Source organism: Ahaetulla prasina, chromosome 8 (assembly GCF_028640845.1).
Source record: "Ahaetulla prasina isolate Xishuangbanna chromosome 8, ASM2864084v1, whole genome shotgun sequence".
Classification (NCBI taxonomy): Eukaryota; Metazoa; Chordata; class Lepidosauria; order Squamata; family Colubridae; genus Ahaetulla; species Ahaetulla prasina.
This window is the reverse complement of record NC_080546.1, coordinates 25,865,899-25,891,364: the sequence shown is the minus strand read 5'-3', so window position 1 is coordinate 25,891,364 and position 25,466 is coordinate 25,865,899. Positions and strand designations below refer to the sequence as shown.

At 38.7% G+C, this 25,466-nt stretch overlaps 1 protein-coding gene and 1 long non-coding RNA gene across 3 annotated transcripts in view; one reads left to right on the top strand and one right to left on the bottom strand.

The window, feature by feature from the left end:
- Positions 1–22,606, top strand: part of SLC9B2 (solute carrier family 9 member B2) — a 28,034-nt gene extending 5,428 nt beyond the window's left edge. For both annotated transcript variants that reach the window (XM_058193218.1, XM_058193217.1), the window contains 10 exons: positions 2,588–2,756; positions 4,146–4,316; positions 6,255–6,397; positions 9,316–9,443; positions 11,670–11,845; positions 12,580–12,686; positions 13,878–14,027; positions 15,253–15,361; positions 15,505–15,641; positions 20,113–22,606. In XM_058193218.1, the coding sequence (XP_058049201.1) occupies positions 2,588–2,756; positions 4,146–4,316; positions 6,255–6,397; positions 9,316–9,443; positions 11,670–11,845; positions 12,580–12,686; positions 13,878–14,027; positions 15,253–15,361; positions 15,505–15,641; positions 20,113–20,349 (1,527 nt within the window). In that variant the 3' untranslated portion in view covers positions 20,350–22,606. The remainder of the gene's footprint in view (positions 1–2,587; positions 2,757–4,145; positions 4,317–6,254; positions 6,398–9,315; positions 9,444–11,669; positions 11,846–12,579; positions 12,687–13,877; positions 14,028–15,252; positions 15,362–15,504; positions 15,642–20,112) is intronic.
- LOC131203232 (uncharacterized) lies at positions 639–23,925 on the bottom strand. Its single transcript, XR_009156323.1, has 3 exons — positions 23,185–23,925; positions 4,119–4,247; positions 639–1,598 (listed from the first exon to the last, which is right to left on the bottom strand). It is a non-coding gene; the product is annotated as an uncharacterized LOC131203232 (long non-coding RNA).
- Positions 23,926–25,466: the final 1,541 nt, after the last annotated feature.

The following is a 25,466-nucleotide window of genomic DNA, read 5'->3' as shown; positions in this document are numbered from 1 at the left end:
TTATTGGCCAAGTGTGATTGGACACACAAGGAATTTGTCTTGGTGCATATGCTCTCAGTGTACATAAAAGAAAAGATACGTTCATCAAGGTACAACATTTACAACACAATTGATGATCAATATAGCAATATAAATCATAAGGATTGCCAGCAACAAGTTATAGTCATACAGTCATAAGTGGAAAGAGATTGGTGATGGGAACTATGAAACGATTAATAGTAGTGCAGATTCAGTAAATAGTCTGACAGTGTTGAGGGAATTATTTGTTTAGCAGAGTGATGGCCTTCGGGAAAAAACTGTTCTTGTGTCTAGTTGTTCTGGTGTGCAGTGCTCTATAGCGTCGTTTTGAGGGTAGGAGTTTATTTATTTATTTATTTATTTATTTACATTTATATCCCGCCCTTCTCCGAAGACTCAGGGCGGCTTACATTGTGTAAGGCAATAGTCTTCATCCTATTTGTATATTTATATACAAAGTCAACTTATTGCCCCCCCCAACAATCTGGGTCCTCATTTTACCTACCTTATAAAGGATGGAAGGCTGAGTCAACCTTGGGCCTGGTGGGACTCGAGTTGAGCTTAATCTCTATGACTTTATGGATGCTTCTGTATAGTTTCTTGGGAGGTGTAAAGAAATATGCAGTGCTTTTAAAGGAGGCGAATGTTATGCTTTGGATCATTAGAAAAGATTGACCGCAATCTGGTTCTGATAATAATGGCCTCATATAAATCTATGGAGAAGTTACATCTAGAGTATTGTGTACAGGACAGTATTCTAGTCACCGTATCACAAGAGGAATATCATGTTGCTGGGAAGGTGGGGAAAAGGTAATCTAGGAGATGAGTGGGTTTGAACGTCTTCCCTGTGAGGATAGGATGCAGTGATTGGGACTGTTTAGCCGGGAGAAATGACACAAGAAGATATGACTAAGGTGCATAAAAGTGTGCATGGTTGATAGGAAGAAGTTCTCCATATCCCATAATACTAGATTAGAGACTGTTCTATGAAAATGTCTAGCAGAAGATTCAAAATTGATGCTTTTCCATACAGTGTATAATCAACTTTTAGAATGTGCTGCTTCAGGACATATTATTGGCTGCTAGTTTACAAGTCTTTTAAAATGGCTTTAATTATTGGCTGCTGCCTCTTAACATACTAGATTCATGGAATTGACAGTGGGAGAAGAGACTTGATACTCTATTTGTGGGCTTGCTATAGATGCTTCTTGTGAATCATTCCTGAGATGGAATGTTGGCTAGACGGTTTTCACGATCAAATATTGCCATTTTCCAGGATGCTTTTTCAACTTCCCAGTCTGCTACAGAACCTTAGTATTCCAATCAGTCTCACTACCAGGCCAGACTATGTAGTGATTGCGTTACTTTTGAGTAATGAGTTACTCCAGAATAATATACCTGTATATACTATGAGCTGTGGTGGTGCAGTGGTTAGAATGCAGTACTGCAGGCTAATTCTGCTCTATTGCCGACTGCCAGCAGTTTGACAGTTCGATTCTGTCCAGTTCAGCCTTCCATCCTTCTGAGGTCGATAAAATGAGGACCCAGATTGTTGGGGGCAATATGCTGACTCTGTAAATCTATTTAGAGAGGGATGAAAAGCACTGTGGATGGTATATAAGTCTAAGTGCTATTGCTGTTATAGCAGTTTAATACACAGTCCTCAACTTACGACCACAATTGGTACTAGAATTTTAATTGCTAAGTGATGTGGTCATTAAATGATGTTATGATCATTTTTACCACCATCATTAAGCAAATCACACATTTAAGTGAATCACATGATTGTTAACTGAATCAAGTGGTTCTTAAGCAAAACTGACTTCCCAATTGACTTTGTTTGTCAGAAGCTAGCTGAGAAGGTTGCAAATTACGATCATGTGACTACAGCACTTTGCAAGCATTATAAGAATGAGCCAGCTGCCGGGCTCCTGAATTGTGTATCCCTCCTGAAGTTGGGAATTCACAGCTTGTGGGTTACCTACATCTATCTTGAATAGAGGGGTGGGAAATGGTCTTCATGTTAAATTTCCGCATCAATAACACTGTATTTCCTGAAGCTAGCTGTGAAACTGATTAGTGATAAACCCAATCCTGCTCCATGTTATTAAGCAGGAGTAAATTGTATCAAGACAAACTCTTAAATTGCAGTTATAAACCACAAAACTTCCGTGTCCTATCACTCTCTAAAGAAATTGGATTATAACCTATTTTGTCTGTTGTATGGGCATAGACCAGAAGTGACCAAAAAGTCAGACGAAAGTATCTAAAAATAATTTAATTAGAACTAAAATCATAAAGGACCTACAGACTTCATAAACCAGCATATTTATCAACCGCTGTTCTTGTCTGGACATAATTCAACTGTTAAGCTACTCTTGCTCAATTTGGTGCCATTATTAGAATTAACCTATGGAACAATTTTCTCCAGACTGATACCCATCAGACAAAATTTTACTTAGAATTAAATCTCACTGAGTTCATAACGTTTGAAAATTGAAAAAAAATTAGGCTTTAGAATGCAACAGATGGTTGTTACTAATATTATTTTTTTATTACTACTGCTCAGGAAGTTTTGGATTCCGGAGCCACCAGTGGCATTGTACAAACAAAAGAAACAGCTCCATTGAACAGGTGTGAAGAACACGCTCAGGGACCTCTGGCCGAGTTAAAAACTTCAGGAAGACGTATATGTGCTTGTCCTCCTCAAGGCATCCTTGCCAGAATAACAACAAACGGTGAGGGGGGAAAATGAATGAAGAAAAAAGCCCCCATTTTCTTTAGAGCATATTTATTTGATGTGTTGTATTTTAATCTGTTATAGAATACGTCAACATGGGGAAATTGCTCTGAAGAAAATGTGACTTGCCCTTCGGCCTTCTTACAATTCACGCTGGGTGGTGCATGCAGAAATATATCATTCCAGGCCCTTTCTTCCACACCCACTTCTTGCCAGCCTTATCTTCCTATTAGCTGTCTGATTTACTCATAGGTTAATGAGTGACTAGTGAAATTGTAAATTCTATCCAATAGGAAAATATTGATTATTCACAATGCTGGTTCCTTGGGCGATGAAAATGGTCCCTAAGAAATAGGACTCCTGAGTCTTGTTCTGTTTCACAGAGTAGAAGGGGTTATTTAGGCTACTGAGTCCAAGTAGACTTGGAGTTCCATTTTTGCAGCCCTTGGCCTTTGTCCAACTATTCTGCAAAGGTTGCTAATCTGACTGATGAAAATCAACAGCATATATTCTTGCAATTTGAGAATGAAATATTATAACAAGTTGGTTCTGCGATCTCTAAAAATCAGTACAATACTATGAAAGCGGGTGGGAGGGCGGGTGGAAGGTGGGACTAATTGTTAATACTTCCCAAAACAAAGCTTGCTAAATCATACCTGTTACTTCACATTATTGTTTTACACCCTATGTGTCACCGTTAGATATATTTCAGCCTTTAGACCCCACCTAATATATTCAATAAGTATATCAGTCACCACCATCTTTCCCCTATTTTCTATATTACATATTCTGATTAATTTCCTTGGGTAGACATGCACAGTGTATTCTAGGCCAAGTTAAGGGTGTCAGGATAGAGTTTAAAAAAATCTTCACCCATGAAGCCCTGCCTTCTCTTTTTGTGTGTCATATGGTCACATCATGACTCCCTTCCCATGGATGCCTCTGGCCAAGGGCCATACTTGGTCTTTTAATTTTATGATGAAGATAATATTCCAAGAAATAATTGATGATTAACACAATTACTCCTCAATCATATACATTTAATCGCTTCTGCCACTTTGAAAATTACAATTTGATAAAAGTTACATTAGTTTATGTTCCAATTTCATCATTTGGTTGAATTTTGTGGCATGTCTGATTGATAAGAAACTTACTTGGATTATGCAGATTTATAGCCAGATTTATAGGGAACATTTAGCAAAATTGAATATACTGGTCTTAGAAGCGCAGGTTTGCTTTTTCCAATTTTTTTGTTTAGAAGTCATAATCCAGATGTAATTTAGCAATAAATAATTAAAAAATAAATATTAATCCTTTATACATTAATATAAATTCTGAGAAATATTTTCAATATGCTTACATATTTTACCCTTTTTTCTTCTTCCAGTGGTAGCAGTAGCATTGATCTGGGCTGTGATCTGGTCTATTACAACCCACGAAAGTCTTCCTGGTGGGAGCCTCTTTGGATTTTTATTCCTCTATCTTTTTGCTGTAATTGGTGGTAAAATTATGGGCTTAATTAAATTTCCTGGTCTGCCTCCTCTCCCTCCTCTTTTGGGTAAGTATGTTTTTAGATAGGCTCTGTCTTTTCACATTTAGATTGGTTATTGAAATAAAGAATCCATTATGAAATTGCCATATAGTACAGATTTATATCATTAAGCTAAAATTGATCTGAGAACACAATAATACGTGGTGAATATTTTAATTACCGGTATTGAGAAAGTCTCTTAAATTGACTTGTTTTTATTTACTTTTTATGTATTCATTAAATTTATATGCTCCCTATCTCACTATCCAAAGGAATGGGTAGTGACTCTGGTTTTCAGTTGCTGTTTGGTTTTGTGTTTTGAGATGAAATTAATTAGAATGACTCCTATAATCAGGAATCTTAAATAAATAGTTATTAATGGACTTTAAAGTGCTGTCTTAGTGGTACAAATTAAAAAGCAACTGCTCAATTTACAAAAATCTTTTCATCTCTCAAAGGCCCAGGGGACGGGCCTTCTCTGTGGGGGCCCCTACCCTCTGGAATGACCTCCCCACAGGACTCCGCCAACTTCCTGACTTTCGGATCTTTCGCCACGAGCTGAAGACCTATTTGTTCACTTGCGCAGGACTGGCATAGGATTTTAGATTTATATGGTTTTTTATTTTATATGGGTTTTATTATTCTAAATTTTTTAATCTTGGCCAATTTTTTTAATTGTATTTTAATAGTATTTATATTGTAATATTATTGTTTATTTTATCTGGCTGTGAACCACCCTGAGTCCTTTGGGAGAAGGGCGGTATAAAAATCTAAATAATAAATAAATAAATAATAAAAATAAGTATTCATCTTGATATTTAAATAATTTGAAAAATGAATTGATCATACCCTTTAAAGGTAGATTATCAACTAGTATTTTTTACAGTTTACAGCCTCAGTTTGTGCCTGTTTCACTAACAAGTTTATGCAGAGATCCATCATGGGTGTGCAGCCTGCAGATTATTTAAATTAATTAGCATTTTTTAATTATTTTTTTGTTCTGAATTCACTATGATTTGGGCCCAGGGATGGTTCAATGCAACAAGTACTTCACTTTTCAAATTCCCTTAAGTTTTGGAGTCCCATTTATTTTTTTAATCCTAACCCTAACCCAGTTATTAAGGGTTCACACAAAATATTGACCCATAAGCTAAATTAAGATGTACGTTTGCATATGAAGCTAAATTAGACATATACAAAAAACAATTCAAAACAAAACCCCTAAGTTCAGCTTAGTGGATAGTGTGCTATTCTAATTTAGCTTGTTGTGTAAATGCAATCATTATCATTCAGCTCATCCTGGGATAGCAGCTTAAAAAGTTTGAGATTACAACTCTATGTATGATTTATAATTTTTGATGATTAGGCTCTAATCATCAAAGAAATGTATGTTCACACAACATGCAAATCCATGCTGCTAACCATAGTTTTCCGAATAATACAACCATATTTTTGCTTATCATGATTAGACTTAGCACATTTACTTCCTTTCAGTATATGGATGATGTCCCACATGCTAAATAATAACTTATTTAAACTTCTATTTAATAAAGCCCCAGTGGCTGGTTCTGCATAATATACAAACCAATTATTGTGTACTACAGTGTCTGGATCAAACAAACATGGTTTAACATGCTCAATATCTTTTCATCTAATTAGCTCTATGAGATTGTTAAAATTTATAAAAGAAATTTGGTGGAATACAAATTTGTACGTGTTTATTCAGGAGGAAAACATTTTACGTGGCGTTCAGAGATCAGGAAATGGGACTCTATAAGATTGCAGGAGTATGATTCTTTGACTGCATGATCATAGGACAGCTGTTGCCTTTTTAAATGTTCAGTTCAAGTGGTGTACAAAGAAGGAAAACATCTTTGAAGGCCCTGGACTTCATAGCAGATGTTGCAGACTTTGTAGCTGCCAGTTGTGTCAATCAGTAATATGCACCTTTTGCCTCCTGTTTAGGAATGTTGCTTGTTGGATTTCTTCTAAGAAACATCCCAGTGATCACTGACATAGTCCTGATCAATGTGAAATGGGGAGCCACCCTAAGAAGTATTGCTCTCGCGATCATCTTGGCCCGGGCTGGCCTTGGCCTTGATCCAAAGGTGGAGTATCAAATGGTCCTTGCTTAACAATAGCCAGGTGATCAAGTTGTGACTAAGCTCTGATTCATGTATTAAACTAGGTCACCATTTGGTTAACCCTGGTTTACTGAGAAACAGAAGTGGCTCAAGCTGCAAAATAGATTAAGCCACAGAGCATTCCTAAATTGCACTTTTCAAAATCTCTGTAGTCCTCTCGTAACATGATCAACCACTGGCTTGGTTCCCAATGAAAACAATGGTGCCAGCTCTAAAATTGGCTTAAAACGGTTTTATAAGAAACAGAACACACCCTCTTTCCTTAGAAAGCCCCACCCAATACTGAAAGTCCTAGGTTCTCTTATATATATTTGATAAGGCTCCAACCTCTTTGCCTTGTTTCCTCACCCAATGCAACTCCAATTCTCCCAAAAATTCACACACGTTTTGGCTACCAAATCCACACGTTCAGATAACCGTGAATCATAATTTACAACTCTACAATTGGGCTTATATGGCATACATAGTGATTTAACTAATGAGATATTCATATAATGTGTGATCCAAGTCCTCATCTCAGATTAATTTGGAACTACTTTTCTTCTGGTGCAATGACCAAATGGTCTTTCCAATCGAACTTTCTTTGTGACATCTGGCTTTTTAAAAAAATGTGGAAGAAATATTTGTGGAGATGTACATTTAACTGCAAGGAGAACCTAAATGTCTCAATGTTCCCTGTCTAGTGTTTTCCTGAGATGTTGGATATAGTTTCCAGGATTCCCAGCCAATGTATGTAATCTCAGGACATGTGTAAGAACACTGTTTCAAACCTGATCCAGTTTATCACTGGGTTGAGAGCTATAAAGCCCCCCGTAGAGCAGGGGGGCTTTGTAGTGCAAGAAGTGCGCTGTTTCTCTTATAAAAGATTTATTTGGGAATTTTGACTTAGAATGTGAAGTCTTGGAAAAACTTTGTAAAGAAAACAAAATTAGGTTTCCTTTCAGTTGATCTTGACACCTGACACATCCATGTGATTTTCTTGGCAACAGATTGCTAATATTGTCTTCTGGTAGAGTAGCCTATGCTTGTGGTATTTGTTTGTGTTTTTTAAGATTTCATTTTGTTTTGTTCTTAGATTTGTCAACAATACTTACTTTCTGAGATCAGCCAGAAATAATAGTTTGGTCATATATAGTGATCTTCAGAGTTATGATCAGTTTTGCCTTTAACTGAATTTAGTCTGCTTCTGATCCCTATTCACATAGAAAAAATTAATTTCATTCAGAGGTAACACAAACTATGATTTACAGTAATGAGACATAACTAGTTTGATGATTAGATATTCCTACCCTACCATTTCTTCTTTTCCTGGATAATTGTGAAAAATCAGAAACTTCTGCTTTTCACTGAGATTATCTGACATTATCTGAACCCTGAACTCTGGCAACCTCTACTATATTTAGCTCCTAACACTATATACACTATATTTAGCTCAGTTTCATAAATTTATAAATTAAAATTGACTTCCTTCAGTCAGTGATAAGACTAATCTATTTTAGAACTTTAGCAATATAGTGGGTCTAAAGCCCAAGCATATTTTTTGAAACTCCATTTGTTAGTCATGCAAACTGGTAGAAGCATACCTAAGCCTTTTTAAGGTTCAGTATTGACATGTTACTAAGGCTGTGTTTGTACAACATATTATGTCACTGGTTTGATAAAACAAGTAGTATATTATCTGAATCTGGACCATGGATCCAACTGTAGAGGCCTTAACCATAATCAGTAACCAAGTTTACAATTAATGCATCTTAAACTAGGTTCCTCATTTCATCTAAATCAATTAATCTGTACTGAACTTTTCTTTTCTGGCTTCTGGCCAAAAAGATTGGAACTAAAATAGATGTAAAACGTTGGGCTCCTTTTTCCTGATTTTTTTTTTACTTTATTATATAAAATTAAGGCCATATGCCAGATTAGATTATGCAAATACATTAAACCTGTGGTATGTTAAATATTGCCATATGATAGTTCTTAGCAGCCTGAGCCAGCATCTGCAATGGTGAAGGAAACTGAAAACTGTAGTTCAGCTATATAGAGTGCTACAGTTTACCTGTTCCTGCTTTTTGCACTAGCAGAACCATTATAAACTCATCACATGAGAGAAAATCCTCAATTCTACCACCTATTCTAAGGCAGCAGGCTCACTAGGTAGGGCTTTCATACACAGGTGGTAAAAAGCCAGTTGGGATCTCTGTGTTTATTTGCTGCCATCTAGTAGATACCTAGATTTTTTTATGGCATCCCCATCACTGTGCAGAGCCAGTTTGGTTAAGGCATCAGGATAGATGCTATTCTAGTTTTGCTTTAGGCACAAAGCAAGCTGGGTGACTTGGGAGAGTAACTTCATTTTACCCCCCAAGAAGGAGGCAATGGCAAACCACTTCTGAAATCTTGCCAAGAAAACTTCAGGGATTTATCCATGGAATCTCCAAAGGTCAAGAATGACTCCAAAGCATAAAATAATAATAAAATAAATAAATAAGATCCCAATACCTTAACATAGCTTGTCCAAGAGGGAACATAGATGCTAATCCCAAGGTTTCTGATCTTTAGATCCTTAATTCCATGCACCCTTTTTCTATCTGCATTACTTCTTATTGAGGAATTCAATTTATATGCCCTCCATTAGATATGTGCCTCAGTGTACATAACTAAAAGCAACAAATAACCAACAAACATACACAGCAGAAAATAAATTACTAAAACATAGTTCTTAGGAGGCTATTCAGATAACCAGAACAATCAAAAACTTCTCATAAAACCTCCTGAAGCAAGTCCTGGCCCATTGCTAAATAGAGCAAATCTCATAGGGTTCTTCCAGGGTCTTCAAAACATTTAAAAAGCAATTCCACTGACTCGCAAATGCATTTATCTTGCAGGCGCTGAAAAAACTAAAGGCTGTCTGCTTTAGATTAAGCTTGGGACCCTGCCTAATAGAAGCATGTACAGCGGCAGTTGTATCTCATTTTCTCATGCACCTGCCATGGCAGTGGGGATTTATGCTTGGGTAAGTCCTTCCAACTCAAAAATTGCATTTTTTCTTCTTTTTTTTTTTCTTTTCTGGGCCAAAACTGCCTTTCCTCTTCCATGAAGTCATGGGTACAGTGCGGGTGTCACATCTGATTTAGTTTGATTATGCTTTAAAACATATGTTCTTGTCATACCACAGAGGATTAGGGTAGGATTTGAAGCCCTGATCCATAAATTTATTTATTTATTTATTTGATTTCTATACCGCCCTTCTCCCGAAGGACTCAGGGCGGTGTACAGGCAAGAATAAAACAGACGGTACAATATACAAATTTAAAATGCAGTTAACAAACTTTTTTTAAAATTGGCCTGAGAAGTAAAATATATAATAAGCTAAAAAACCCCATTTAAAATTAATTTCTAAGAATTTAAAAATTTGTTAAAATCAATTTAAGCCAGCCCCGCGCGAATAAAAAGATGTGTCTTCAGTTCGCGACGGAATGTCCGAAGGTCAGGTATTTGGCGTAAACCCGGGGGAAGTTCGTTCCAGAGGGTGGGAGCCCCCACAGAGAAGGACCTTCCCCTGGGGGCCGCCAGCCGACATTGCTTGGCGGACGGCACCCTGAGAAGTCCCTCTCTGTGAGAGCGTACGGGTCGGTGGGAGGCATGTGGTAACAGCAGGAACTTACAAAGTTGCATATTCAGTGAGAAAACCTAGGTTAAATCATCATTAATTCAAAGGAAAAATTTAATCCTGTTAAGAAGTCTATAAAAACATCTTGCTAAGATGTATCTTTAACAACAATTTCTTAATGAACCATGACTGGATGGTTCACGTAATATGCAGAACCACAAACTAATGTAGTGTAATGTGAAGCACTTAAGATTAGAATCGGCAAGATTCAGCTTCTAGTTCATTCTCAGCCCCAAAAGCACATTGAGTAATCTTGAGATTGTCATCTCCCTTTCAACTCAGTTTATCTCATAGTTATTTTTGGGGGGGAAATAGATGAATGGATGGTTATGTATAACACTTTAAGCTTCTGAATCAAAGGTAGATTACAAATTATCAACAACTACTTTGGTTTACAAAATCCAATAGTTGGGCTCATACATTAAACCAGAATAAACAATTATGATCTACAGTACTATATTCACAAAGTCTGCATTACTATTACTATTAATCTTCTTATCGTTCCTGTCACCCATCTCCTCCCACTTATGGCTGCATGACTGTAACTTTGTTGCTTGTATCCTTATGATTTATATTGATTGTTTCTTAGTATGATTTGATTGCTTATTTGTACCCTATGACTATCATTAAGTGTTGTACCTTATGATTCTTGAAGAATGTATCTTGTCTTTTTATGTACACTGAGAGCATATGCACCAAAGACTTGTGTGTCCAATCACACTCGGCCAATAAAGAATTCTATTCTATTTTATTCTATTCTAGTGTTTCAATCCAATGTGCTTCAAGGAATCAACCTATATTCTTAACATAAAACAGTTCTTATTAATACCTTTCATTGACTATTGCAATGGTCTACATGGGGCTGCCCTTGAAAAGTATCTGGAAATTCCATTTGGTTCAAAATGCAGCAGACCACGTGGTTTTGTGCAGGCCTACACTTGCAGATGTGTCACTTCTCTTGTGGGAGCTGCACTGGCTGCCAATTTGGTTCCAGATACAAGTCAACGTGCTGGTTGTCACCTTCCAAGACCTACATGGCTTGGGATCAGGTTATTTGCCAATCAGATCTACCCAACCCATCAGAGCAGGGAGGCAGGGAATACTTCCTAAGGAGGTCCATTTGATGAGAGCAAGAAGGGCTTTCTCTGTGGTGGCTTCCTCCCTATGGAACATTCTTGCAGAGAGAAGATTGCCCCCACACACACACACCCCTTGACATTCTTTCACAAGGCCCTGAACAAACAGTTCTGCCAACAGGCCTGGGGACCCAGAATGGCATGGAACCCATCAAATGGTTCATTTAATTGTTGTCAGGAGAATAGGGGTTATTGCTGTTTTCATTGTTTATGTATTGGAATTTTATCCTTGTAAGCCTGAGGGTGAGTTGGGCAACCATATAAATGTTCATAAATAAAATTAATAATTTTATACTGTGTTTTTCAATTCACAACACAGTTCTTCAGTTTTCCCTTTCTCTTGTAAATTGCAAATCCTACTCTGACGGTGAAAAGTGGAAGAAATAACTACAAATCGATGTAACTAAAAGTTGATTTGTGTGTATGTGTTCAGATTTGTCTTAGGTGCTGTGTCTCCTGCAGTTGTAGTCCCCTCAATGTTGGTTTTACAAGCAGGAGGATATGGTGTTGACAAAGGTGTCCCAACTTTACTAATGGCTGCAGGAAGTTTTGATGACATTCTGGCTATCACAGGTTTCAACACCTGCTTAGGGATAGCATTCTCTTCAGGTACCTTTCTATTCTATTGCTAAGTCGCATCCAAGCCACTGTCTTCTTTGTCATAATGTTAGTTTCTCCTATACAAGTAATATCCTTTATATATAAAAAAACCTTTCATGCTGATTTTATGCCAAAATCTTTATTTGTGACACAATAAAATTCATAAAATTGGAAAATTGTACCTGTGGTCAGGATGAACCTGAGACAATAGTGAAGGTATTTCTTTACTATCTGTTCTATATATACTTATGTGATATGTACTTCACCACCTAATAGAGATCAAGCTTTCAACGAAGAAGAAATGGTTTGGATTTCAAACTGTGTTACCAAGTTCTTATTGACAGCTATTGCCATTAAAAGGCATAAGGCAGTGATTGTGAACCTATTATAAGCATGTTACAGGTGATACACCATGCCATTTTGGTAACACCCGAGACAGGCCTATGAACTGTCTAGAACAGAGTTCCCCAAACTTTCCGGCTTTGCAGACCAGTGTAGAGGGGAGAGAGAGCGGACGGTTCCACACAAGCAGCAGATAAGCGCGCACATGCACGCAGCTCCATTTGTGCAAGTGGCGTGCATGTGTGCCTGCCACTCATGCAATTAAAGAGCATGTGCAGGCGCTCGCTCACTGCTCACATAAGGTGATTATAAATGCTCATTATCACTGCTCACATAAGGTTGTTATAAATGCTAACTGTGGGACTATCCAATAATCCTCTTTTTCTGCTTTGCCAAAACAGGCTCCACCCTTCAAAATGTCATTCGAGGTATATTAGAAGTTGCAGTGGGTATAGCAGCAGGTGGACTTTTAGGCATTTTTATTCGTTACTTTCCAAGCAAGGATCAGGTAAGAAGAGAAAACCTTTTGAATTGTAGCACGCTTCTATTGAAGCATGAGAACAAACAACACATTTAAAACGAACTCACTGTCACATTTTAGCTGGAATAATAGGTATAATAATAATGTATCTGGTAAAGTTGCAAATGCTTTGATCAGAAGAGTGCTTTGGACCTTGTGCAAATATCAGCATATCATCACTATGCTATTCATCAAAGTTGTTAATGAAAATCACACTACAGAGTTAACTCTAAAAAATTGGGCTGCTTTAATGAATAGAACAGAGGTGTTATATAGGTAGGTCCTCAACTTGCAACCATTTGTTTAGTGATTGTTCAAAGCTACAACGGCTCTGAAAAAAGGGCTTATGATCAGTTTTCAAACTTAACAACTGTTGCAGCATCCCCATGGTCACGATCAAACACTGGATGCGTGGCAACTGGCATGTATTTATGATAGTTACATCCAGTGGTGGGATTCAGCCAGTTCGCACCACTTCGGGAGAACCGGTTGTTAACTTTCTGAGCAGTTTGTTGAACTGGTTGTTGGAAGAAATCATTAGGGCAGAGAACCGGTTGTTAAATTATTTGAATCTCATCACTGGTTACATCCCAGGATTCTGGGACTGTCATTTGCCCTTCTTAGGGAGCTACTGACAAGCCAAGTCAATGAGGGAAGCCAAATTCGCTTAAAGACTGCATGATTCACTTAACAAATGTAATGATTCACTTAACAACCATAGCAAAAAGGTCATAAAATGGGGCACGACTCATTAACACTGTCTTTCTTTTGGGGCAATTTTGGACTCAATTATGGTCATAAGTTGACCATAACTTACAACCATAATTTGTATGAGTTTCAAATTAGTTTTTCCAATTTCTTTTTCAAGCAAGTACAACTTAGATTTCTAGTATATTAATTTTAAAGAAAAAGTAAAGATTGCATGAACAAAATTGATTCAGTGTCTTTGCAGCATTCTGAAAGTAATTTGCTATTGTTTTTATTCAATGATTTTTCCCCCCAACCACTTCTCTATACAGAGGTAACCCTACTTAACTTTATATATTAGCCAAAGTTTACAAAATTTTACGATAAGTATTTACGTGGTCATACAATTCCAAAATATTGTATTCTCTTCAAAGTGTCTTGTCAAGTTTGGATTGACATTTATGAATCATGTCTCTTGCTTTCTTTCCCTAGACATATCTTGTATGGAAGAGAGCATTCTTTATCATAGGATTATCAATGTTTGCCATTTTCAGCAGTCTGTATTTTGAATTCCCTGGATCTGGAGGACTGTGCACAATTGTCTTGGCATTTCTGGCTGGATTATCATGGTCTGATGAAAAAGTGAGTACTTAATTATCATGTAACCAGAAAGTCACCTTGATTCCAAAATATGAGACTTTATGAAATATTCCTGGGCAAGTTGAAAGTGTAAAAAAAATGTTTCAACTTTGGTTCCATATTTTAGCCATTTCTTTGTAAGCTATTTTGAGGTTCCCTGTCCTATGATTTATGGGTATTTTAAAAAAACATTTCTACAGATTTGAGGGTTTCTAGTCTGCCACCTTCTTCCTCTAAATCAGAGATCTCCAACCTTGGCAACTTTAAGCCTGGTGGACTTCAACTCCCACAATTCCCCAGCCAGCTTTGCTGGGAGTTGGTCCACCAGGCTTAAAGTTGCCAAGGTTGGAGACCCCTGCTCTAAATGTATTCTCCTGAGTTCATAAGCAGTGACGTTCAGTTTCTCAAAAAAAAAGAGGAAATACTGCTAATATTGCATCGCAGTATACAGTGATTCTTGGCTTGGTGGATTATTTTTCCTCCCCGTTCAACCAAAGCAAATGTTCTAAAAAAAATTATGAAGCTAGTATATATCTTTATTGCGTATTATGGTATTATGACTAAAAGTGAATGGGATTAGGTAAAGGAGTAACAGAGTTGGAAGGGACCTTGGAAGTTATCTAGTCCAACCTCCTGCTCACACAGAGACCTGTACTAGGAATTCAAACTGCTGAACTGCCGACCTTTCTGATCGACAAGATCAGTGTTCTAGCCACTGAGAGTTTTAAAGAAAAAAGGAGAACCCTGGAAAAGACCTACCATCTTTTAAATTACTTCTGTAAAGTTATAGAAATAAATAAAAAGATGGTTTCACCTTAAATTGTGTTTGTGGTGAGGGTATTCCTCCTGAGGAGGAATATTTATAATTTCAAAGTTCCTATTAAGTTATTAGAAGAGTCCTTAATATCTTAATATTTGAAAGAGGCGATGTCATCTTTATGATGATAGAATCACTGTTCCTAAAATGAGAGCAAGAACACGGCATATTTAATTGGATCACTTAATTTTTTGAAAATGTTATTTAATAAAATGAAAGTAATTGAGTTTGTGTTATATATCTTCTGCATGAATGCACAGTACTGTGCATTCATGCAGAATGAATGCATGAATTTTTTGAAAATGTTATTTAATAATATGAAAGTAATTGAGTTTGTGTTATATATCTTCTGCATGAATGCACAGTACTGTGCAACAAAAATGCATTATGTTTTTGTTTTGTTTTTTGCAGAAAGAGGTAGAAAAAATTATTAAGGTTGCATGGGAGATTTTCCAACCTTTTCTTTTTGGTTTAATTGGTGCTGAAATATCTGTTGCATCTCTTGACCCTCAAACAGTTGGTAAGTCTTCTACTAACAAGTGGACATTTATGCCTATTGTCTTCGGAGGGGTGAGCTTATCAGAAGGAAAATTATGCCATTCAGCTGTTGAGATGATTCTTTTTTTAATACCAGAAATAATTAAATCTATTTCTTTGTTGCAGGACTTTGCATTGCCACACTGGCTATTGGATTGATAGCCCGGGTTACAACCACTTTTGTATTGGTCTGTTTTGCTGGTTTTGAGCTGAAAGAGAGAATATTTATTGCATTGGCTTGGATCCCCAAAGCTACTGTGCAGGTACATCGCATTTTTATGGCAGAATTCTGTCTTCTGGAAATAAAACTAATTGAACATATCAATCCTTCTAAGAAGTTGAATGGAATGGAATGGAATGGAATGGAATGGAATGGAATGGAACGGAATGGAATTGGGTTGAGCTAAGTTGAATACTTTATTTGGCCAAGTGTGATTAGCCACATAAGGAAGTTGTTCCTAGTACAGAAGCACTCAGTGTACATGCAAAGCAACGGAATACAGGTAGTCCTCGACTTACGACCTGAGACCAAAATTTATGTAGCTAAGTTAAACATTTGTCAAGGGAGCATTGCCCCATTTTACAACTTTTCTTACTACATTTGTTAAGTGAATCACTGCAGTTGTTATTAATACGGTTGTTAAGTGAATCAGGCTTCTCCATTGACTTTGCTTGTCAGAAGGTTGCAAAAGGTGACCACATGACCCTGGGACACTGCAACTGTCATAAAGGGTCCTTGAGTGGCTCAGGCTGCTAATGCAGTCTGTTATTAACAGCAGCTGCCTGCAATTACTGCAGGTTCAAGTCCTACCAGGCCCAAGGTTGACTCAGCCTTCCATCCTTTATAAGGTAGGTAAAATGAGGACCCAGATTGTTGGGGTGCAATAAGTTGACTTTGTATATAAATATACAAATAGAATGAAGACTATTGCTAACATAGTGTAAGCTGCCCTGAGTCTTCGGAGAAGGGCGGGATATAAATGTAAAAAAAAATAAAAAATGAGTCAGCTGCCAAGCATCCAAATGTAAATCATGTGACTATGGGGATGCTGCAACAGTCATAAGTGTGGAAAATGATCATAAGTCACTTTTTGCAGTGCTATTGTAACTTCAAACGGCCAATAAACGAACTGTTGTAAATTGTGGACTACCTGGAATCATCATCATTATACCAATAAAAGGGGGGAGTAAAGAAGATAATAAGGATAAATAATAATAGTACAGCCACACCACATGGGTAAGTATCGACATTAGACTGAGAATTAAGTGTTCAACAGAGTGATGGCCCAAGGGAAAAAATTGTCCCTATGTCTAGTTGTTTTGATATACAATGGCCTATAGCAGTGATGGCAAACCTTTTTCTCGTTGCGTGCCGGAAGTGTGTGTGTGCACACATGACAGTGTGCACGCGTGACAGCATCCATAATGCAATACAACCCCCCATGAGCATGTCCACATGACCCCCCCGCTCCCCCAATGCATGCATCCCACATTGCCCATGCTCCCCACGCATGCGCCTCGCATTGCGCATGCGCACTGCCACATATGTACTTCCCTCTCCTGTTTTGGTCAAGGCAAAGCTGAGTGACATGAAGAAGCTCTGCCGGCTCTGGACCTGGTGGCCTGCAGGCTCAGCCCGAGCTTTACAAGACGCTGTGGTAACTGCGCAGCCTCGCCAGCTCACCAGAAAGCCCACCGCGTAAAGACACAGCAAGAATCGGTTGGGCCAAACAGCCCTGCCTCTGAATAATGATGACAATGCCACTGCCCCTCCCTTTCCACCTCCTCCAGAAAAGGGCTAAGAGGGTCCCTCCTGCCCGTCCCCCCCCCCCATTCTTCATGCGTTGTGGTGCAAAGGGGGAAAAAACCCCGCAGGAAGTCCTGCTCCTGATGCTGCCAGGGAAGAGGCACCAGCCAGAGCCAAAAGCAGCGGGCCAGGCTTCAATCCCTTCCCCCGGAAAGCCCACTCAGGAAGGAAGACAGGGAAGCCCAAGACCGCACATCCTTGCCACCCCCCCTTGCACCCGGCAGCGGCAGTTCTTGCGCTTCCCTTCCCCGGCGGTGGCAGGAGCAGCTGGCGGGAGAGAGAGGGTGGCAGCAGGCTGCAACAGCAGGCTGGATGCACCGGCTAAGGGGCAGCGGTGGCTCCCCCTGCCACCCTCGCACTCCGGGCAGCGTCCAGGCAGCCATACCTGGCCTCCCCCTGCAGCAGCCCAGGTGGATTCCAGGCAGCGCAGCTTCGAGGCCTTTCCTTGCAGTGGCAGTGACAAGGCAAGCAGGCAGCCGGGCATACGCAAGTGACTGGTGGCAGTGCTCCTGGCTGGCAAGGGGTGGATGTCCCAGGGCTGTATGCGGGCAACGACTGCATGGCCAGTGCACACCTGCGCTAAAGGCCAACTGATTGTCGCACACACATGCATACCAGTAACCAGTAGACTAGCTAGCAGGTGCACATGCGAGCCCTGGAAACCCGGAAAAGGAATGGGTGACGCCACACATGCCGGGGGACGTGGCTCTGCTTGCCAACACAGCCTATATATATGAGGGAAGGAGTTGGAACGATTTATGTCCAGCTCTTTTTCCTCTCCTTTGTTATTATATTCTTTATTCACATTTTTTACTGAACAGCATAAGATTTGTTGCCCAATAAAAACTCCCATCTTCTATCCAGAGCTGGGTAATGGGGATGTTACTGCAAACATTTTATCTTTATTTCAATGCAAGCCAAATCATTCATAGTCAGAATTTGCAATCCTATTTTCAAATTTCCCTTTAGGAACACAATTTTTGATAGCACTAATGCAACAGTTATCTTACAACATCATCATTATCCTAAACGTAGTGAGATGATCCACCTATACTAGAAAAGTGTATAAAAACCTAGCATTGTTGAGATGATCACAAGGCTAGATCTTCCATGGTGGCACAGTGGTTAGAGTGCAGTCCTACAGGCTACTTCTGCTGACTGCAGTTCGGCAGTTCAATTCTCACTAGCTCAAGGTTGGCTCAGCCTTCTATCCTTCTGAGGTTGGTAAAATGAGGACCCAGATTGTTGGTGGCAAAATGACCCTCTAAACCGCTTAGAGAGGGCTGTAAAGTACTGTGAGGCTGTAAAGTACTGCTATTGCTATTTTTATTTAGCTATAAGATTTTCCAGGAGCAATAAGAGACTATTTGTCTGATATTGTAATTGTAGCCAAGTTCAAGACTGACTTTGGACTGTGAACATCATCATCATCAACCTAAGGTGTAAGCTCTTTGTAACTCTAGGATGTTTTCATGGTTGTCAGTATGAATGTTAAATCACTGCAAACAAATTTTTCTTGTCTGTATAAGAGAGAAAGAGAGTAGGCTGACAAGAGAAAAAGTAGCCTTCACGCTTATCCTCTACTATTTCTTGGCATCTCGAAATTACCACTCTCTATCTTAACCTCAGGCAGAGGAAAGTCCAATCCAGCTGAACTTCAAAAATATAAACAGTGGTTAATAAGGCCCATATTCTAAACCATTACTTTACTATAAATATAATCCTAGATTTGCTGTTATATTCATCAAGTATAGCACTCAAATGCTTACTGACTACAGTAAATCAAATTTTGAAAATATTATATGAAGGAAGAGCTTATCCCAATCAAAACAGTAACTTACAATGCAGTCCTCTTCCAAAGCAACAGTAAATAACAGAGTAAGAGTTGGAAGCCTTTGGAGGTCTTCCAGTCCAACCCCCTGCACGATCAGGAGACCCTACACCATTCAAGGCAAGTAGCTGTCCAGTCTCTTCTTAAAAGCCTCCAGTGATGAAGCACCCACAACTTCTGAAGGCAAGCCGTTCCACTGGTTAATTGTTCTCTCTGTTAGGAAATTTCTCCTTAGTTCTAGTTTGCTTCTCTCCTTGATTATTTCTTGTCTTGTTTTCTGATGTTTTGAAAAAGAGGTTGAACCTCTCTTCCTTGTGGCAGCCACTCAAATATTGCAACACTGCTATCATGCCACCGCTAGTCCTTCTTTTCACTAGAGTAGACAAACCCAATTCCTGCAACTGTTTTTCATATGTTTTAGCCTCCAGCCCCCTAATCAGCTTTGCTGCTCTTTTCTACACTCTTTCCAGAACCTCTACATCTTTTTTATAATATGGTACCAAAACTGGATGCAATATTCTAAGTGTGGTCTGACTAAGGCTTTTATAATACTTCACGTGGTCTTGATTCTATCCCTCTGTTAATGCAACCTAGGATTGTGTTGGCTTTTTTGACTGTTGCCACACACTGCTGGCTCATATTTAAGTGATTGTTCACTAGGACTCCAAAACCCCTCACACAGTCACTATTATTGAACCAGGTTTCACCTAATCTGTGCCTGTAAATTTGATTTTTCTTGCCTAAGTGTAAAACCTTATTTTTCTCTACTTTGAATTTCATGTAGAGAATCACTTAAAATAAGTCATAAAATTCATTTGATTAGATGAACACCAATTTAGATGCTTTTGAAAGGGGCAATAAAAATTCAGTGAGAACTGGTCTCTTAGTGGTTGCTACTCTTCATGTGTAGGTGTTATCACCTAAAAACTAGATTGCATATCTTAAATACCAGCTGCTGGGGAACAACAGCAGGAAGGGCTTCTTATCAACTAGTTAGCTGCTATATGGTATACAGTGTTTGATGAAACAAGCTTTTGTGTTGTGTTTTTTAAATGTTCTTTTGCTGTGTTAGCTATTATTTCTTTTCTCTTGACAGGCTGCAATTGGCTCAGTTGCCTTAGATACAGCACGGGAGCAGAAAGATGAACAATCAGAGAAATATGGCATGGATATTTTGACAGTTGCTTTCCTGGCAATCTTAATCACAGCTCCAATTGGAGCTCTAATAATTGGGCTGGCAGGGCCCCAACTTCTCCACAAGACTTCTGATACCAAAAGAGAAAGTCATATATATGAAGAAAGAGAAGAAATAGAAATACATGGGCCAGCATAGGGAGATATGAAGTGCAGTCCACAGATCACCAGAATTGAGACTGCTTATTAATCATGGTATCCACAAGTAACATACAGATATTTAAAGGCCTATGAGATACACTGCAGATCTACTAAATATATGTACAAATTTTTTAGATGACATCAGTTGGAGCTGTTTAGAGCCAATGTTAGCTATTAGTGGCTTGTAGCTTTTCTTTTAGTGGCTAACAGTTTATTAGGTGAAAAGAAGATTAGTGGCTGCTGAATTAGAATATATTTAAAGTACTGAAGAATAAATGAAACTGTTGAGGTTAGACATACTTAGATTAACAGAAATCTTTTAGATCCACTGCCTGGGTGAGAACTAGGGATTACTGATAAAGACTTCCACCCCTTCCTTTTGTGGTGGGAAAATAGTTAGAATTGAAATATAACCTGAAGTTTTCTTTGAAAGACTCTGATAGCCTGAAGTCTTCTTTGAGGGATAGATTGGGAACAGTGAATTAGTATAGTTAAAGTAGATTTTATACAAATAATGTTGTAGAGAATTGGACCGTTAGATGTGTAAATAGAAGATGACAGGCTAGAAGTGTCCTTAAGAGATAGCTTATGTTTGTGGTATGTATGTTGAATGAGAGAATGGCAAGATAAATAGAGGAAAAGAATGTTGTGATGGGGACCCACTGTGGATTATGACAGGCAGAGATAGGTATGGCAAGAAGCACCAGCTTGACTATACAGGAAAAGGGAGACCCATATATTTGTATGGGTCTAAACCAGATATTCCAGACCAGAGCCCAGGTGGCTGAACTGCTGGGCATTTTTGCCTCCAGTTACTACTTGAAAATGGCGAGTTGGTGCAAAATAAGACCACATTCATTTTACAACATCTGGTAGATGAATGTGGTAACTTGATGTAAGTTATTGAAACATGAATGGGAAAAAATGGGGATGTAGCCCTGTTGTAAATTTGCCCTGCCAGTTTTCAGATTATGCAGCAGCTATAGCAACTTGGCCAAAGAGGAGTTGCTATGTTGTACAAGACATCTTTGCAGTGATGAGGAGCACTGTTATGACTGGATAAGAATGTCTTAAAGGGTATAGAGTTATAGAGAGCCCTCCATGAATATCTGGATGTCATTTTAGAGATAATGTTGGGCCATCCCAAGATTGAGTGTTTGAGGAGACTTTGATCTTCATTACCTGGAAAAAGGGTTCAGTGTGTTCCATGAGTTTATGATAACCTTGGGCCTGCCCCAAATAATCTGTCCCAATAGATAACAGCAAACACCCATTATACCTGGTCTATACTTGGAGCAAATAAGGCAGAACTAGAAATGGAGGACATTGATACCTATCATCTGCTATGATCAGTTTACTTCCTCTTCAGATTCATAGACAACCAAGGATTCCATGTGAATACCGAATTCTTTCAACTGGTATTCTCCAGGATCTGGATGAATTCCAGTGGACTTCAGAGGACAACCTGGTGGATTATTCTGTTTTGTGTCTGGCTGATTTATGGATCCAACTGTTTCTGACAACTGGGGAGAGGGTACTAATATTTTATATTTTACATTGCCCAGAATATGTGTACATATTGAAATGGGCTACAAAAAATTTAAAATCATTAGTATAAAATAAAATATGATTTTATTGAATCAACATCCAAATGTGCCTTAAACCCCCACCACACAGTCTCAACTGTCAGTACCTATCCTTCCATCCCCCCTGCCATTACAACTGATGAAGTTCCTTGGATGAGAAAGGAAACGTTTTGTTCTTCTTCCTCAAAGGAAAAAAACCCAGTCCAGTTGCCTTTTGAAAAAGCACCTTTGAGACAACAATGACCTGGATGACTGAGAATCTCCAAAGTCATTTATCTTTTCATATATTTCTATTATATAGCTCATCTTTTCTCAAGGTTAAGCTTCTTCGCAGGGTGCATTCTCTGAACCGGTTTTGACTTCTCAAAATTAGTATGCTGCACAGGTTTGGACAGAATACTATAATACTAGAGATGAGAACTGACCAAGGTGCCGTGAAATAAAACAATATTTTGCATGATTTGAGGAATATACTAGTACTGATGCAGCTCTTTGACTCCAAGATCTTTTTCACAAATAGTTATTAAGCACCAATCTATGTATTGTTTCCAAAATAAACACCTCTGTACTTTTCTTTCTTAATTTGTATGGTATAACTTCCTCTCCATTTCACCAGCCTGTCAAGATAATTTTGGATTTTGTTTTCTAAAGAAGTTTCTCAGCTTCAGAGACCTTTAAGATGTGTGGACTTCAAATGTGTGGCAAGCTGCAAGCTGCATTTAAAAGTCCCTGAGATTGAGAAACACTGTCAGTATGCACCATGCCACCCACTCCATTTTATATCATCCAGAAATCTAAAACACATCCCTCTCATTCTCCAAATAATTCATGAAGAGGACCCGGGACTGCCTGGGCCCATTTGATACTTTTCTCCACTCGATATACAAATCACTGATGAGAATAGAATAGAATAGAATAGAATAGAATAGAATAGAATAGAATAGAATAGAATAGAATAGAATAGAATAGAAGTCTTTATTGGCCAAGTGTAATTGGACACACGAGGAATTTGTCTTGGTGCACATAAAACGCTCTCAGTGTACATAAAAGAGAAATTCGCCAAGAATCATAAGGTACAACACTTAATGAAAGGGTACAAATAAGCAATCAAATCCTATTAGGAAACCATCAATATAAATCGTAAGGATACAAGCAACAAAGTTAACAGTCACGCAGTCGTAAGTGGGATGAGCCTCCTCTGAGTACCATGTTTTGAAGTGGCTGCAATATCCATTTACTGTACTTACATTTCTCTCTTTTTGCAAAGGTAGGGGGAAAGCGAAAGAAGGCGACGGCTTCCAACTATTTCAGCCCTCCGGCTCCTCGGAGGGTGGGGGCTGCAGAGCTCAGGATCTCCTCCAAGGATTTCCTTGCGCGGGAAATACAGAAAAAAGCAAACCGGGGCAATTCTTCCTGCAGGGCAAATTACAGACCTTCCCTTCCCCCGCCTCACGGCTGAGCACCGCCGCCGCTGAACTACATGCCCTTCGGCGGCAGGCAGGCAGGCACGACCGTTATTTCAGGACCGTTATTTTCTTTCAGAGCGGCCCTGTGAGGCAGCTTTTCTGCTTTGGAGAGCGGCGGACCGGGAGGTGGAGCTTGTAGTCCTCGGCCGTCCCTGCGCCTCCCCACCTTTCCCCGGCTGTGGAGCAGCTTTAGCGAGAGGTTTCTTCAGTTTAAAGACGCTTTTTCTGTCCCATGGTGGCTCGGGGACGTTTAACGGGTCAGTGGCGCTGTCCTGGCCCTTCGTAACCGACACTCCGAAAGGGAGGCTCGGGTCGCGGGGACGCCTTCAAGGGGGATTTAGAAGCCCCTTTCAAAGGTTCGCCTACAGCCCTTTAAGTCGTGTGTCGTGGTTTAGGAAACTAATTTCGCGGAAATATGCGGAGCTCAGGCCAAACAAGCCCCGAGGCTGTTTAGCTATTAAGTCCAATCCACCACATCCTGTAAGGGGTGTAAGGTCCGTAAGGGGCGTGCATAAGAGCACAAACGTGCCTACCGTTCCTGTCCTATTGCTTTCCTTCGTTATATCCAATTAATATAGTCATTACATACTTAATACTCATATATATGCTTATATATTATATAATTATTTCATGCTTATGCTTATATATACTGTGTGACAAAAAAAAGTATGAACAAATCAAGTATGAACAAATAAATAAAAATAAATAAATAAATAAATCCTATTTCTGAAGATGAACGTGCGAAACCATCCCTATATTCTTGTGAACCAGCTTGATTTTCTGAGAAGTATAAATCCTCCCCCACCCCTTCCCCAAAATCCACTGATCTATGTTGCTATGGAGATGCTTAATCATCCAGGTCATGGTTGTCCCAAAAGTGCTTTTCCAAAAGGCAACTGGACTTTCTTGGTTGTTTTCTTGAAAACGTTTTGCTTCTCATCCAAGAACTGAAGAAGCTTCTTGGATGAGAAGCAAACCATTCTCAAAGAAAAAAAACAAAAAGTCCAGTTTGCCTTTTGAAAAAGCACCTTTGAAACCACAGATCTATGCTTGATTTCACCCATAATCCCTACCCAGAGCTCTGAATTATAGGAGTGTGTTTTAAATCAGGAACAATTGGGCAGATGTAATTTTAGGAGTGAAAGTTTCTCTATCCCAAAAATGTGAATACCAAACTGAGTGTGAAGTCAGGAGGATGTGTGTAAGTATCCAATATGTGTGTAAGTATCCAATATGTGTAAGTATCATCCTCTGCTTCCAATCACAAGCATGTTAATTTACTGGGAATAAGATGAAAAGTGTAAGTATGATTCTTTGATTTCATTGGGATTTCTGCTCCAAGATAAGAAGCATAGGGGTTCATCTAGACCAGGAATCTGCAAACTTGGCTCATTTAAGACTTGTGGACTTTAACTCCCAGAGTTCCTCAGCCAGCTTTGCTCTGGGAGTTGAAGTCTACAAGTCTTAAAAGAGCCAAGTTTGCAGACCCCTGATCTAGACAATGCATTCCTATAGTTCATTGTTCAGAAGAAAAATTCCCTCAGTTTATTGAGATTATTCTCAAGAAAAAATATTTAGGGATGTTAGTTGTGGCAGAAGTGTTGCTATGTAACCTTTTTGTTTTTTTAAAAAAAATAGCAAAGAATGTGAACTAAAGCAGACAATTCCCCATTGTTCTTGCCTTGTCTGCTCTAATATCTTGAATATTGCATAAAAATAGCAAATTCCCCGCTTATTAAAAGAATGAATTAGTTTTGGTGGATTCATACTAAAAATTTTTGCAAAAAGTTAAGCAAAACCAAATTATTTTGTTTTTTGGAGTATTGTGCAACTCATTCATAGTATTACATGAACTCTGGCACATACTCTTGGCTAATGATTTAGAGGATATCACTGATAATGATATTTTTGCAATTCATGTTTTGTCTAAACTTAATCCGATTTTATTTGGGAAGTAAAAACTAAGCAAGATGGTTTAAAATTTAAAAATAAAAAAGTTCCCATTTTTTAAAAAAAGGGATGGCTTGGATACCCAAAAGTCAATAAAATAAAAATATATGTTT